Source organism: Coregonus clupeaformis, chromosome 24 (genome assembly GCF_020615455.1).
Source record: "Coregonus clupeaformis isolate EN_2021a chromosome 24, ASM2061545v1, whole genome shotgun sequence".
Taxonomy (NCBI): domain Eukaryota; kingdom Metazoa; phylum Chordata; class Actinopteri; order Salmoniformes; family Salmonidae; genus Coregonus; species Coregonus clupeaformis.
The window spans coordinates 10,613,700-10,630,377 of NC_059215.1; the positions used below are offsets into that span (position 1 = coordinate 10,613,700).

Below are 16,678 nucleotides of genomic sequence, written 5' to 3' on the forward strand. Positions count from 1 at the left end.
CAGCGCATGTCCAGGCCCGTCTGAAGTTTGCCAATGACCATCTGGATGATCCAGAGGAGTAATGGGACAAGGTCATGTGGTCTGATGAGACAAAAACAGAGCTTTTTGGTCTAAACTCCACTCGCCGTGTTTGGAGAAAGAAGAAGGATGAGTACAACCCCAAGAACACCATCCCAACCGTGAAGCATGGAGGTGGAAACATTATTCTTTGGGGATGCTTTTCTGCAAAGGGGACAGGACAACTGCACCGTATTGAGGGGAGGATGGATGGGGCCATGTATTGCGAGATCTTGGCCAACAACCTCCTTCCCTCAGTAAGAGCATTGAAGATGGGTCGTGGCTGGGTCTTCCAGCATGACAACGACCCGAAACACACAGCCAGGGCAACTAAGGAGTGGCTCCGTAAGAAGCATCTCAAGGTCCTGGAGTGGCCTAGCCAGTCTCCAGACCTGAACCCAATAGAAAATCTTTGGAGGGAGCTGAAAGTCCGTATTGCCCAGCGACAGCCCCGAAACCTGAAGGATCTGGAGAAGTTCTGTATGGAGGAGTGGGCCAAAATCCCTGCTGCAGTGTGTGCAAACCTGGTCAAGACCTACAGGAAACGTATGATCTCTGTAATTGCAAACAAAGGTTTCTGTACCAAATATTAAAGTTCTGCTTTTCTGATGTATCAAATACTTATGTCATGCAATAAAATGCAAATTAATTACTTAAAAATCATACAATGTGATTTTCTGGATTTTTCTTTTAGATTCCGTCTCTCACAGTTGAAGTGTACCTATGATAGAAATTACAGACCTCTACATGCTTTGTAAGTAGGAAAACCTGCAAAATCGGCAGTGTATCAAATACTTGTTCTCCCCACTGTATATATATATATATTTTTTTTAAGTGAAGCTTAGAGAAAACTAATAATTTTTCAAAGTGCCACTTTATTACAAAAGTATAAACTTGACTGACATTTTCATGAATAGTAATCTTGATATAAAACATTACAATCTTTTGCATTTTTAGCACTTAATTACACGCTTTGAGTACAAGACCCTGTAGTCTGATTAGCAAACACACAACATTAGCTGCCACATAAAACTTAGCTGGGCTTTTCAAAGAACACACCATAACTTCAATGGCTTGGAAAAATTAAACAAAAACACATCAAATTTCACATTGTAACATTGCTTTACAATTATGTCACCAGATAAGTCATTCCCAAAATACAACCAAACATAAATAGTAAAAGATAGATTTCTTGACACCAATGATATATTTATTATTCTTTCTCTTTTTGTAACATACGCACGTACACATTGCATCAACATACAGAATAATAACCACATTATGTGCTGGGTATATTTGGTCAAATGAAGTTCTTTAGTGTCCAGGTTGAGAATACATTTTGAGTTATACCTCTTATACGCTCCTTTACAATATCTCTGTTGTATCGTTGTCATTTGTTGTCACTGCACTGTTGAATTTTTTATTTTTTATTGAGAGGAGATAAAAATGTTCATCAGTGGAGTGATGAGATAGCTACAGAGAGTTTGTTCATGAATGCTTCACCTGCGTTCAGAGCTTAGGAGGGTGAAATCACCATCGTGAGGCAGAAGCAGTATCTTGATTGATCCACAGTTTTGAGACTGAGGATGGAGCTATTAGATTTGTGTAAACTTTACCAGTATGCTCCCTTGACTTGATATGGCCCCTGTGGTTCAGATAGTAGTATCCTCTCCTCTCTGTTGAAAATGAAGGCAGTGATCAACTTGACAGTAACGATTGCCAGAGATTTCCAGTAGCCAAAGCTATCCTGAATTAGAATGACATTGTGCTCTCTAAGAGAAACAAAGCAACATAATAACTAAACAATCAACAACAGTAACAAAAAACAAACCGTTCTTCGGTACCACATGACAGTGCTTGATTTTTGTTTGTTAGAGTTTTTTTTAGCATGCAACATTAAGCAGGCAAAGTGCAGGAAAAGGACTGACAAAGTAAAACACTTAATTTACAGATGGTAGTGGAGACAGACCATGTGATATGTAACAAATGAAAAGGGAACATTATCTGGTATTTTTATCTGTGAATATGGTCAGAATTCTTTGTGTTTTTTAGGAGGAATGACAAATGGTTTGCAATTTAGTTCATTATTCTCTCATAATTTGACTCTTGGTCCCTGAGCTTTCAAGTCTTTTGATTAATATTTATTTATTTTATATTATTATTTTAATTCCTTCCTGAATCACACCTCGACCAACTTGGGGGAAAGGTCTGCCATACAGAGACTAAGTGCTACATTGGGAGTAAACTGAAAGTTGTGCTCGTTCCTAAACTAGGGCTCCAGGATTGCCAGTACAATAACACTGTTTTAACCATAGAAATTAATTATATTTCTATGATTTTACCCACTAAAATGGGTGAAGAATTTAGGCAATTTTCCCTGTAATTGTGCTATGCACATTGTTAAAATAGTGCTACCATCCTACAGATTTCTCTGTAATAGTTTTGTGCTAATTTCTCATCACTACCTTTGGATTCAAGATAGGGGCTTGACCCAGCCAAGGACTTTCTCTTCAGCCCGTTAACCACTGACCAACCCTTTTGCCCTAGGCTCTGAAAGGCAGGAAGTTATGACTGTAATGTAGACAAAGTGAGCATGAGAGGGGCTCAACCAGCTCTCCCTGACCGAGGTCTTCTTTTTAAATGCTGGGAAGGAGGTAAGAGGTCAGGTAGGTCACAGCCTTAGAGCCCAGTGACATACATCTCCATGCCGTCGTTGAAGGTGAAGATGGTAGTGGTGCTGGAGGTGGCAGTTCCGCCCTGCTTCAGTTCCCCAATGCTCTCGTACAGGTTCTCCCCAGGCAGCAGCAGGGCTTTGGCTGGATGGTGCTGTAACTTGGGGGTCTGCTGTGTGGGCGGCGGCGGGGGAGGCTGCTGCAAGGGCTGCTGGGATTTCTTCCTCCTGGGCCTGAGTGTGGCACAGGTGTTGGGAGGCCGTTCGGTTCCTCCAACTCGCTTCCAACTGCCACCACCTTCCATAGGCTCATAAGTGGGGTCGCACTCCTCCCCCGTCTCGATGGACTCATAACAGTGGTCCTCCAGAGTGGCAGAGGCTCCTCCGACGGGTTTCCCCTCCTGCGGTGCCCAGGTCTGGGGCTTGACCACCACACTGAACCCCCCATCTCGCTCCCGGTCCCGGTCGCCACGCCCCAAGGTCCGGAAGCCAATGTTTGCTGGGGGAGACCCAGGAACAGCTCTCTTCTTCTTGCCTGGTTTGCACACCTTCGAGTACATCTCTGCAACCTGGAAACCACACAGCACAGGACAACCCTCAGTACTAATCAATCTGATAGACAACATACACACCTACAGTACTTTGTAATGACATACATACTCACCAAAGCAGTGGAAGGCTTTATGTTCTCTCCACTGTGAGGACTCTGAGGGCCTAAGGGTTTGTTTTGGAGCATGGTGATGTCATCATCCTCTGGAGGCTTCCATATGTACTGCTCTCCATTACCCATGAATACTGCCTCCTTCCAGCCAATCAGAGAACAGGATGAATGGGTTGTCAACGTCACATATGATTAAGATGAAACACAACAATAAAACATAATGCTTTTGTACAATACTTGGCGGACTGTAATGAAAAGTTCTGTTTCAGGCTTACTGTTCAAAATCAATTTTTTCTCCCCTCTGCTAAGGAGCATACAAGTCAGTCCTTAAAATGGGGCGTGAGAGAGGAAATGTGCGCCAACATACATATAAATGCATTTCATTTGCACTCTAAACATTACAATGAAATGTTTAGCTCTTAACAGAATTACTTGAGCTGCAAAGAGGCATCAGGAGAAATTGAGTTAGATTCAATGCTCTCTAGCGGCTGTCTTGGGACCCAGCATCTATGACAGATACTGCACCTCCTAAAGAAGATGCATGCTCATTTATAAACCCTCAGACAGCCTTGCAGGCATGAATGTAGGAAGTATCCAGATTCTAGACCATTACAGTAGCTTAATGCCAGCTGTACAGTTGTAAATGATTGGAGCACAGGGGATACTAACCAAATGAAGAATAAATTATGTATAATAAAACTAGAAGTAGACGAAGTAGCACATCTCATGGATTTTAACTGAAAGGTGCAGCTTGCTGTTTGAATGACAGTTGTAAGCAGCCCCATTGTCTTTCTGCAGGGATAATGGTCTGTGTTTCAATGGATTGCGTCATCCATATGGCATTGGGCCTGAGAGAGCATCACTGGGAAGATTTCTAAGTACAAAACAGAATCCTATACAAAACACAAACACACACAGACACAGCTTTTAGTAATACTTGTAGGGAACTGCAAGGACATGTACAAATAGGCAGGATAATGCAGTGAAATTAATCAACATTTCTACACAGATTGCCTTCATCAAGGTCTGACTTTGTCAAGGACTTCCTACATGAACAAACTTGATCTTTATCATTCTGTACCATCAGCCATTTCTCTACCAACCTTGGGGAAGGTGGGCAGCTTGAAAGCATCCACGTTTTTCCGGGGCATCTTCATGCTGTGAGGGTGTTGAGGGTGTGGCGGAGGCGGCGCAGGGTGTGATGGTGGGGCGTGGCGGGGAGGCGGCACCGGTGCCTCCCCCATATCGGTCCCGCTGTCCCTCTTCTGGGGGACAGCCTTGTCCACCTTCCGGAGCTTCCGGACGCAGGCGTACTCTGCAGTCGTCTCCGGGGGTTGTGGATGAGCCATAGCCTGGGGCATGGGCTCAGGCTCGGGGAGCGGTTCATTCAACCCATCCCCGTCTAGATCAGGGGGGGCAGGGGTGTTGGCTGGGACGGCCGGAGGGGCTGGGGTGTCTGTCTCTCCGGCCCTGCCCACTATGGCGTAGAGGTTGTTATCAGGGCCACGCTTCGGGGATGAGCGTTGACCTACCTCAGAGTAGGTGTGCTCCCCATCCTCTCCGGTGCCAGAGGGGATCTGGGGTAGCGTCCGTCCCCCGGAGCGGAGGTCGGAATTGGACCGGCGGCTGGGCAGAAGGTCCATGCTAGCCGGACGGTTCTTTTTAGATGACTCTGCAGGACACATGGAAACCAGAAAGGTTAGCATTCTTTCACACCTACAGTATATGAAAAAAAGCCTTGTAGAAGTTGTAAGGATCGTTGTTTGTTATGTGGTGAATATTTCTACAAACTGAGCTGAAGAGTGACTCTCTCATGCCTAAGAGTTCTACTCACTTTTGCCATTGCAGTTTAGCTTGTTCATCTCACCGTCCGACTTGCTGATGGAACGGAGCTTTGACTGCCTGAGTATACTCTGGCAACACACAAACAGATGAAAGTTTTTATCAATTACTTGTGAATGCTAAATGTATCCATGTTTTACCTAAAGTGTTAAATGTGGTTATTGGAGTGATCTCTACGACTCACCATGTCCATCAGCCTGTGTTTCCCACTTTCACTGGAGACATTATGCGTTTTTCCCTTCCTACAGTAAACACAACAGTTAATGTATTATAAACATACAAACAGCTGTGTCCGTGTGTGTGTACGTGCATTCGTACAGGTGTTATGGACGTCACGCTGCTTGCTTAGCGAGTACCACTTCCTCCTGATTCGGCTCACACCGAGAGGCTCCAACCCAGGACCTCTGCCTTGCTAGCACACGTGACCGCCCTCCTTGACAACGTACCAACCGTTTGAGCTATCAAAATATATCTAATTCGGTAGCTCCATCGGCAAAATTACAAACTAGCTGTGGAGTGAGTTTACGGTACGTTCTTAACTCCGTTACTCATAAATGTGTGTATATCCATGTGTGCACATGGTCATCATCATTAACTCGTCTCACCTCTGGCAGCCCACACAGAGCACCACGATGAGGATGGTGACGATGAAGGCTGAGGCAGCAGCGATGGCACCCAGCAGCAGGACCTTGCCGTAGGTAGGAGACGTGAAGTTCAGCCCGTCCTGCATGGAGGCCATGTGGGAGCGCTGGCGCTCGCTCTCTCACAACCACACACACACACTCACCACACACATACACACCACACACGTAGGCGCCACAACCTCCCTGGGATCTGCTGAGAAGGAGAAGGAGAGGAAAGAGACGGGTTGTTTGTCATACAGATCAACTGGTCTTATTTAAGCACACAGAATGAAATGGGGAGTTGGGGCAAACATATAATTCAAATAAAAGGAGAACATGTTATGACACACAACAGTTGCTTCTATTGCCCTATTGCTCCAGTAACAAACAAACAGAAAGACAGGAATTTACAAAAGGTCAACCACAGCATTTCTTTGTCCTTCTCATTTCTGTCGCTCTTCCTCTCCATTGACTGTCATTTACCCTGTGGTGTCTTTATCTTCTTTTGGGCTTGTTAAGGATTTGGGGCATTTTTGATCTTCGCTTTCTGTCAGATCCAAAAACATCAGGTACCTAACCTGTAGTGTCCAAAGAGCCCATAGTTCTAGATCAATATCAGTCCCAGCAATGGAATATCCAGATTCAAATTTGTGCTGGACTTATGTCTTTGAAACGACCACAGTGTAGTCTAAACCATACCAGGGACCATCCTCACCAGGACCTTTCCTCCACACACACAGATATCAATAATCCCTAAAAGACAACAGTTGAAAATATGCTGATATATTTGTTTGTTTAAGTCTAATATAATTCACCCCTGTAATTATCATAATTTGCCCCATGTGTTAATCATTCGGTCACAATACCGTAAATATTAACAGAGTCAATGAGTCACAGCGAAGCTAAAAATACTGCAATACAGACAGACACAGGAACAGAGAGAGGAGGCACACATTGTTATCTTATTCCAAAACCAAAGAGAAGACAGAGAACAGAGGAAACCATATTTTCTTTGATTATTTTTTTGGTCCTCCAAGCTTTTTCCTCTCTCAGTGAAAGAGATGTTTTAGGTAGGCAGTTTGGTTCAAACAATGAGGACAAGTCCTTATCAGGATTGTTTAATGATGCCCTCCAAATCTCCAAGGGACATCAGATATGCAGATGTGTTTCTGATATAACTGTGTTGGGACACTCATCAAGGTCTTGTCACGATCGTTAGAGAGAGTGGACCAAGGCGCAGCGTTGCAGGCAAACATACTTTATTTAACGAGAGTAAACACTCTAACAAAACAACAAACGATACGTGCAGTCCTACGGTACAGACCAAAAGGAACAAACCAACTGGAACAAGATCCCACAACTATTGTGGGAAAACAGCCTGTATAAATATGGCTCCCAATCAGAGACAACCAGCAACAGCTGACACTCGTTGCCTCTGATTGGGAACCACTCTGGCCAACACAGAAATACAAAACTAGAATCCCGACATAGAAACACAACACATAGAATATACACACCCTTGCTCAACATATAGAGTCCCAGAGCCAGGTGTGACAGTACCCCCCCCTAAAGGCGCGGACTGCGACCGCGCCTCAACATAGACCAAACAGGGGAGGGCTGGGTGGGCATTCCTCCTCGGAGGCGGTTCCGGCTCCGGGCTCGCCCACCACCCTCCAATAATCCCCCCGTAGCGCCCCTGGTCCGGTCTGGCCCCGCTGGCTGGAGCTGGACTGGACATCGTAGGAGCGGATTGCTTAAGCTCCGGTGTGGAGCAGCTGACCGGTACCTGACCAGGCACCGGTGACCCAGGCACGGGTTGTGCCGGACTGACGACGCGCACCCCTGGCTTGGTGCGTGGAGCAGGAACGGGCCGGACCGGGCTGACGATGCGCACCCCTGGCTTGGTGCGTGGAGCAGCAATGGGCTGGACCGGGCTGACGATGCGCACCCCTGGCTTAGTGCGTGGAGCAGGAACGGGCCGGACCGGGCTGACGATGCGCACCCCTGGCTTGGTGCGTGGAGCAGGAACGGGCCGGACCGGGCTGACGATGCGCACCCCTGGCTTGGTGCGTGGAGCAGAACGGGCCGGACCGGGCTGACGATGCGCACCCCTGGCTTGGTGCGTGGAGCAGGAACGGGCCGGACCGGGCTGACGACTCGCACCCCTGGCTTGGTGCGTGGAGCAGGAACGGGCCGGACCGAGCTGGCGACGCACACCGTAGGCTTGGTGCGAGTGGCAGGAACAGGCCGGGCCGGGCTGGCGACGCGCACCGTAGGCTTGGTGCGAGGAGCAGGAACAGGCCGGGCCGGGCTGGCGACGCGCACCGTAGGCTTGGTGCGAGGAGCAGGAACAGGCCGGGCCGGGCTGGCGACGCGCACCGTAGGCTTGGTGCGAGGAGCAGGAACAGGCCGGGCCGGGCTGGCGACGCACACCGTAGGCTTGGTGCGAGTGGCAGGAACAGGCCGGGCCGGGCTGGCGACGCACACCGTAGGCTTGGTGCGAGGAGCAGGAACCGGCCGGGCTGGGCTGGCGATGCGCACCGGAGGCTTGGTGCGAGGAGCAGGAACAGGCCGGGCCGGGCTGGCGACGCGCACCGTAGGCTTGGTGCGAGGGGCAGGAACAGGCCGGGCCGGGCCGGGCTGGCGACGTGCACCGTAGGCTTGGTGCGAGGAGCAGGAACAGGCCGGGCCGGGCTGGCGACGCGAACCGTAGGCTTGGTGCGAGGAACAGGAACAGGCCGGACCGTACTGGGAACACACACCACTGGCCTTAAACGGGGATCAGGAACGGGCCGGACCGGACTGGCAATACACCTCAGTACCTCTCGCCGTGCCTCTACAACTTCCTTCCCTCCTCTCACCAATGGCTCCCGTAACCCGGTGGCCTTCTCTCCTCGTCTCCCATTACGCCCTGTGGCAGCCTCCTGCTGCCCAGTCGCCCATGCCGTGTGCCCCCCCCTAAAAAATTTCTGGGGTTGCCTCTCGTCCGTCCGACGACGACACTGTTGACGCCGTTGCTCCTCTCTCGCCAGGGCCTTAATCTTAGCCCATGGCCCTTTGCCCCCGAGCATGTCCTCCCAGGACCACGATTTGCCCACCTGGGCCATCGCCAACCTCTCCAGCTCCTTTCCCGGCGCTTCCTCCCATGTCCAGGCCGCCTGCTCCTGGACACGCTGCTTGGTCCTGGTATGGTGGGATCTTCTGTCACGATCGTTAGAGAGAGTGGACCAAGGCGCAGCGTTGCAGGCAAACATACTTTATTTAACGAGAGTAAACACTCGAACAAAACAACAAACGATACGTGCAGTCCTACGGTACAGACCAAATGGAACAAACCAACTGGAACAAGATCCCACAACTATTGTGGGAAAACAGCCTGTATAAATATGTTTGCCTGCAACGCTGCGCCTTGGTCCACTCTCTCTAACGGTCGTGACAGGTCTACTCATCAGTCACTCATTTTCACAAAATCGGTTTAACTTATTGAACTACATATTTACAGAAGCAAACATATTCACCACCAATGGTTTGAACCAGCAACCCTCAAGGTACAAGCCTATTTTGAAACAGGTTCCCAAACCGCTTCTCGCAGATATATTCATTGGAGAATATACTGTAACACTCTTCAAACGTTAGGATTCATATGACTTACTCCACTCTGGTCTACAGTACAGTCTAAAGTCTATATACCCTCAACGTTCATGACTTCCCCAGTGTATCATAGCCTCTTGTTGACCAACAGTTGAGGCTGAGTAGGTACGGTCTCAATTAGTACATGGAAGGAAAGAGGTGGGGCGTGAGAGAGGTTCAACTTTGCCTCTGCATGTGGCTATTGGGACATCTGTGCTTCTGAATATATTCATGCTAACTATGGAGTGCCATAACCTGGCATGAAAAACATTTGACATTTAAATCCTCAGGTCACACAGGATGCTGAGGTACAGTATAATATGCCTTGCTGTCCTTGTTAACAGTACAACATTTGTTTAGGCCCCACTACCCCCATCTCCTCTCAAACACTGGTTCAGACCATCTGCTAGGTAATTAGTAGGAACAGTATGTCCAGTTTCACAGGTGCTTTTCCCCTCTTCAATTAACTCCTACTAGGTTACTCCTATTTCCTTCTCTCTTTCACACACACAAACACACCATTTTCTCCACTCACTGTCTGACATCCCTATCTCTCAACCATCTCTTCAATTCGACATAATAGTACATTGTCTCCTACAAACAGAGAGCTCTGCACTGAATCCTGTTCCAGTGTAGAGGAAACAGGTGGGGAGGTGTGTGGGGGTGGGGGGTTCCCAACATATGGAAATTCCTGAGGGAATTTCACCACCAACAGATACTGTATGCATGTTTCTGCCAAGTGTTGATACTGTATCTTTGAAGCATTTATCTTATGTCCTCTTTGGGATTGGGAGTAGATAATTGGTGGAATGCACACACATTCTGTTTTCACTTTAGCCAGAAGAGTGTCTATGGTGGTCAGATCAATTCAGTGGCTATGGGACCAATGAGCAAATTTGGTATGCACTAACATGGTTTGTATTGTAGCTCATTAGCATACTAGTGTGGTGATCCAAAATGGCTGAAGCAGCTCAGCTAAATTAGCCTTAGCCTTACCATCGCAGTGTGGTGTGGTGGTGGTCTGTACAGCGCTAGTAGGGCACATTTTTACATTGCAAATGATGTGGGAGAGAATGTTCTGATTCCTCCAAAAATATGGTTTCATCCAAACCGCATTCAGCTGTCCTCACAAGTACGATACAGAGTGCTCTCAACATAAATAAATCCCTGGTTGATATATATTAATATAATTTATTAATAAATTATATCACACTACAGTAGAGCAACAGCCAACCCCTACATACAGGTCTTTTGGCAATGATCGTACAATACGTTGAGGCAGGAAACATGCTTCATCACACCTCTGTGTTACCTTTCTACTTAATGGACTTACTTATTACAGTGCATTCGGAAATTATTCAGACCCCTGGACTTTTTCCAGATTTTGTTAGGTTACAGCCTTATTCTACAATTGATTAAATTGTTTTTTCCCCTGATCAATCTACACACAATACCCCATAATGACAAAGCAAAAACAGGTTTTTATAAATTTTTGCTAAATTATAAAAAATAAAACACTTAAATATCACATTTACATAAGTATTCAGACCATTTACTCAGTACTTTGTTGAAGCACCTTTGGCAGCGATTACAGCCTCGAGTCTTCTTGGGTATGATGCTACACGCTTGGCACACCTGTATTTGGGGAGTTTCTCCCATTCTTCTCTGCAGATCCTCTCAAGCTCTGTCAGGTTGGATGGGGAGCGTTGCTGCACAGCTATTTTCAGGTCTCTCCAGAGATGTTCGATCGGGTTCAAGTCCGGGCTCTGGCTGGGCCACTCAAGGACATTCAGACACTTGTCCCGAAGCCACTCCTGCGTTGTCTTGGCTGTGTGCTTAGGGTCGTTGTCCTGTTGGAAGGTGAACCTTTACCCCAGTCTGAGGTCCTGAGCGCTCTGGAGCAGGTTTTCATCAAGGATCTCGCTGTACTTTGCTCCGTTCATCTTTGCCTCGATCCTGACTAGTCTCCCAGTCCCTGCCGCTGAAAAACATCCCCACAGCATGATGCTGCCAGCACCATGCTTCACCGTAGGGATGGTGCCAGGTTTCCTCCAGACGTGACGCTTGGCATTCAGGCCAGAAAGTTCAATCTTGGTTTCATCAGACCAGAGAATCTTGTTTCTCATGGTCTGAGAGTCTTTAGGTGGCTTTTGGCAAACTCCAAGCGGGCTGTCATGTGCCTTTTACTGAGGAGTGGCTTCCGTATGGTCACTCTACCATAAAGGTCTGATTGGTAGAATGCTGCAGAGATGGTTGTCCTTCTGGAAGGTTCTCCCATCTCCACAGAGGAACTCTAGAGCTCTGTCAGAGTGACCATCGGGTTCTTGGTCACCTCCCTGATCAAGACCCTTCTACCCCAATTGCTCAGTTTGGCCAGACGGCCAGCTCTAGTTAGAGTCTTGGTGGTTCCAAACTTCTTCCATTTAAAAGATTGATGGAGGCCACTGTGTTCTTGGGGACCTTCAATGCTGCAGATTGTTTTTTACCCTTCCTGAGATCTGTGCCTCGACACAATCCTGTCTCGGAGCTCTACGGACAATTCCTTCGACCTCATGGCTTGGTTTTTGCTCTGACATGCACTGTCAACTGTGGGACCTTATATAGACAGTTGTGTGCCTTTCCAAATCATGTCCAATCAATTGAATTTACCACAGGTGGACTCCAATCAAGTTGTTGAAACATCTCAAGGATGATCAATGGAAACAGGATGCACCCGAGCTCAATTTTGAGTCTCATAGCAAAGGGTCTGAATACTTATGTAAATAAGGTATTTCTGTTGTTTATTTTTCGCTTTGTCATTATGGGGTATTGTGTGTACATTGCTAAGGATAATAAAAAAAACTGTATATATTGTATACTGTGTGTAAAACGTGTCACAAAAGTGTTAAAGACAGGAGAGGTTAAAAAAAACCTGTAACATTATAAAATGTAAAACATTTCTCACCAGAATTCAAGTGTCTCTGACTGCTTTCAACACCCTCCCCAGAGTTCACCTAGAATATGTATTTTGTAACACTCTCACCAGAATATCCTGAAACACTGAAATGGATCCACAAAGACATTCTATTCATTCACAATTCTGACAGATTCCAGTGTAACTACATCTAAATCGCATTGAGAACAGACCACATATGTAGAGAGCAAGGGTAAGGCAAGAGGAAGAGAGGAAGCAGAGTAGGGCTGGAAGGAGGGTGAGGAAGAAAAAGAGAGGCCGGAATATCAGCGTGTGTGTGGGAGTTCTGTGGCAGGTGCTTGAAGGAGCTGAAAAGCTGATGATGAGAAGAGGCTGTCATTTCCAGAGTCTCTCTCTCTCTCTGCTTTCCCCCTAGGTTCTTAGGCAGAATGACGCCTCAGCACTGCAGTGTAATCTCTGGCCCTGGAGCTCTTTCTCTAAACCAACCAATTGGGCGTTGCGCTCCGAGCAGAGCAGTCAAATGGCCCTCCACCAGAGGCTCCTCTGCTAAACAAAGCCCCTCTCTCCAGCCAGAGAAAATCCCCTCATCCTATGGCACTCTACTACGTGTTTAAACCCCTAACTGTAAATGTTCATTCTTCTTCTAATCTGATCCTTCCCCATATCCCTCACTCTAGACATCCCCTTGTGTTGCCCTACCTGTCTGGGTGTTACTGTAGTGACTGGCCATGATGTCGGGGTATAAGTGAGCTAAGGAGAGGACATATGGTGTGGGTCCTTGAGAGGCCATAGAGACAAGTTTTAGAGCATGTTGAAGCACCTCTTTATGCATACATTGTGTAATTATGTCTGAATCTGTTTTGTGAAGAAAGGGGGGGGGGATAATCTGCATAGTCTGGAATAAGGTACTGGGATGGAAATCTTTAAAAATGTGGCTGTGCTTGTCTACCTACCATCAGCCCTTAAGCATCATATGCAGTAAAGATTGCCCCCTCGTGGCTGGTTGCAAAGGGCCCACTCTTTAAAACAAAATCAAAGTCACTAATAAATATGTTTCTACCAATACAATACAATAGCAATGTAAAGAACGACTGAATCATTTGGCATAGAAAATCCTAGTAAGAGGGTGAAAGCTTCCACCTTAGTGTCTGACACTCACACTCTGTGATTTGCTTCTTATAGCCAAGAAGGAGATTAGATAGATAGATAGTAATTAAAACATGTCACCTCTCCCTCTCTCCACCTCGCTCTCTCTCCCCCTCTCTGCCCCTCTCTGCCCCGCTCCCTCTCTCTCCCTCTCTCCCTCGCTCTCCCACTCTCCCTCTCTCTGGGTGATTTCTATCCTATCAGTTGAGCACAGGGAAATAAATTATTACAGGATGTTCCTTTAGTTTAAAACAAATAAGAAAGACCAACTGAAGCACGCAATGCTCCAGTAATATAATCCATAGACAATTAAAGGAGTAACAGCAACACCTTAGAGTTGGTAGGCTAGGGTTACCCTAAGGAGTATACACACAAAGGGTATATGTGTATCAAAAAATATACATTTTAAAATCATTCTGGAGGTTCCAAGTCATTTGTGTGGGCTTATTTCACAAGTGCCTCCAAAATACTGCTAATGGCAGTTCTGCCACTTCTTTCGGGTGTCAAGAACAGTGAGTGGACAGAGGTAATTATGTTAAGTGACTAAACCTCTGTGCATCAAACTAGGAATGTTTCTGGAAACTTTAGGTAGCCTAACGTTCCAGTAGAATTCCCATTGATCAGTCTTATTGTTTACCAATACAGTCAATCAATACACAAAAACATGATCACATGATGGGCCCTAGAGACATAGCATGATGCCAAATGATTGCATTTTACTGGTGGTCATCACATCATCAAAACCTTTCACACACACACACACACACACACACACATACTCATATGCCAACAGATTTCATTGTCTCTATTCTCTCTATGTCCTCAACTGTCCCTGGCCATGGCAAGCATAGCAGCACATCTGCTTCAATTCTGATCAATCAATTGGGAGAGAGCAGTCCCACCTTTTATCTGAGTCATTCCAGCCACACACACACACACAACACAGAGCAAAATGACCCACAATTCAAAACCCATGGGTCTGTGTTTGTGAGTGACTGACTGAGTGAGTGAGTGAGTGAGTGAGTGAGTGGTGAGTGAGTGAGTGAGTTAGTTAGTAGTTAGTGAGTGAGTGAGTGAGTGAGTGAGTGAGTGAGTGAGTGAGTGAGTGAGTGAGTGAGTGAGTGAGTGAGTGAGTGACAGACAGACAGAAAAGAAAGAAAGAAAGAAAGAAAGAAAGAGATTGTATGATCCTGTGATGATGTGAATGATGTGAATGAGGTCAAATGCTTGCTTGCAATAATGATTAACCATTTTAGCACTGAGTGAGGGAGAATATTGTCTGAGAGCATTCTCAGTTGCGTGTTTTCACCCATGCATATGTGTGAGTATTGGATGCCATAAAGACCTATAGACTTTATAGGCCTACTACAGGAAGCTGCTCATACACTGGCCCTGTGGTTCTTCTCTCCCTCCATGGCTCTGAGCTCCAACTAATATTAATTTGACTGCACCCTATGCTGCTGACAAAAGCAAATCCCAAACCACCTTCTCCTTTGATACATTTTATCCTGTAGCAAGCTCAAACATATTTATTCTCCACAAGTAGGCTACACACGTAGGCTACACGCGCGTGCGTATAGAGAGAAGGGGTGTTAAATGTTTCCTAACCATCAGTCCAGTAGCATGATATGTGCGCCTATAATGATTCGCGCCCTTACCTGCACCAACCACAACACTCTCATAGGCTGGGTTTTAACGTCTCATCGAGAACTCCGATAGCTGAAACTGCGGTGGTTCCGGAGACAACAGGTTAGAGCCCAAACACGGAGCAGGCATGGCACACCATGACACTGGCCATTACAGAGAAGACTGGGTGTGAACAGAGATCCCGCAAGGCGAATTTGGCAGTGCGAAGGCATTTGTCAATGAATGCCATCACCAAAAAGGTTCAAATCGATGCAGTGGTGTGTGCGTGGTTTCATTCACTGTCTGACTAAACTTGGTGCTCTCTATTCGTTTACCCCTTAGTCTATGGTTCCCTCCATAATTAAAACATTTCCAAAACATGTCAAGATCTATGTGAAAAATGAGGTCAGCAGCTTGCAACGCACACGACAAAGATCCCCATTACCAATTTTTGAAGGAGGGGAGGGGGCAGAAAACATGAATTGTATCGGTCTAATGTTAATTATCTTTCATGATTCACAGAGGCCTCTTGAATGCTAGGCATGCGATATCAACGTAGGCTACACAGAAACGTTTCCATATTGCTCGCATGCAGTTTCGCTGATAAATCGGTTAATTAGACATCGAATCATAAAAGCCAAGCAGTGCAGTGACATTGTGGCTGTTGCACACGTGTCTGCTGTATTGTATGTATGACCACTAGAAATTATGGTAATGGTCCTGTGAACAACACAAAGGAAAAAATCGCGCAATGCTATGTATTATGCTGACCAATCAATGATAAAATGGCAAAATGTGAATAGGCTAATCAAATGTATGTCAGCAAAAACATCTAGAATCTAATTATGTATATATATATATATATATATATATATATATATATATATGAGACTCTCTCACATGCTGACAGACATGCTTGAGGCAGAGCATTGTGCCAGGAGCTAATCTCATACTCACTCAGCTCAGAGATTCCGGATGCGCGACGGCGCGCAGCATCCACTTCGGTCGGTTCCTTCAAATTCTGCTTCCACTCGGACCATCCACTCCCCACTAGCATAATCAATTAAAGGCGATAACCGGAGCTTCTTGTGTGTGAGAAAACATGAGCATAATGCATAATTGCATTTGGCATTTTTTGACACCTCCGTCCACCCCCTGTGAATGCGCACCCGTTTCCAAAGCGAAAAGCAATGCAAGCAGACAGATTAACTATTTTCCACTGTATCACCTGTGTTGTATCGAACTGTCAGATTTTCCTCCACAGTTTCTCAAGCCCCCTCCATCTCTCTACACTCTATTCCTCGCTCAGCTCAATGGTTGAACCATGTGACGGAGAGAACTGGAGAAACCCAATTATCTTTTGTTTCTATCTAGCGCCATCCCTCGGAAGGACGGAGAAGCGAATGAGTGCATGGAGACTGGAATAATATTTAAATCTAAACCATCATACAGATGTGGACGTCTGTGGTGTAATAGATGACCATGTGTAGACTAATAAATGTGTAATA

The 16,678-nt window shown here is 46.3% G+C and overlaps 1 protein-coding gene across 3 annotated transcripts; it reads right to left on the minus strand.

The window, feature by feature from the left end:
• Positions 1 to 912: 912 nt before the first annotated feature.
• Positions 913 to 16,514, minus strand: LOC121538077 (proteoglycan 4). 3 transcript variants are annotated; one of them, XM_041845839.2, is made up of 7 exons: positions 16,128 to 16,514; positions 5,837 to 6,065; positions 5,416 to 5,473; positions 5,224 to 5,302; positions 4,493 to 5,061; positions 3,393 to 3,530; positions 913 to 3,297 (listed from the first exon to the last, which is right to left on the minus strand). In XM_041845839.2, exons 2-7 carry the CDS (start codon positions 5,968 to 5,970, stop codon positions 2,737 to 2,739), a joined length of 1,539 nt encoding a protein of 512 aa, XP_041701773.1. In that variant the 5' UTR covers positions 5,971 to 6,065; positions 16,128 to 16,514; the 3' UTR covers positions 913 to 2,736. The 3 variants fall into 3 exon arrangements, with proteins under 3 accessions (XP_041701773.1, XP_041701772.1, XP_041701774.1); XM_041845838.2 differs by having other exon boundaries at positions 5,837 to 6,068; XM_041845840.2 differs by lacking the exon at positions 16,128 to 16,514 and adding an exon at positions 15,203 to 15,510 and having other exon boundaries at positions 5,837 to 6,068.
• Between the last annotated feature and the right edge of the window lie 164 nt (positions 16,515 to 16,678).

Bases quoted from the DNA above. Each gene is read 5' to 3' on its own strand.
- LOC121538077 (XM_041845839.2), bottom strand. From the start codon at position 5,970: ATGGCCTCCATGCAGGACGGGCTGAACTTCACGTCTCCTACCTACGGC. The intron at 5,474-5,836 runs GTGAGACGAGTT...TGTTTACTGTAG, and splicing joins CTCTGTGTGGGCTGCCAGAG to GAAGGGAAAAACGCATAATG. The intron at 5,062-5,223 runs GTGAGTAGAACT...TGTGTCCTGCAG, and splicing joins GCTAAACTGCAATGGCAAAA to AGTCATCTAAAAAGAACCGT.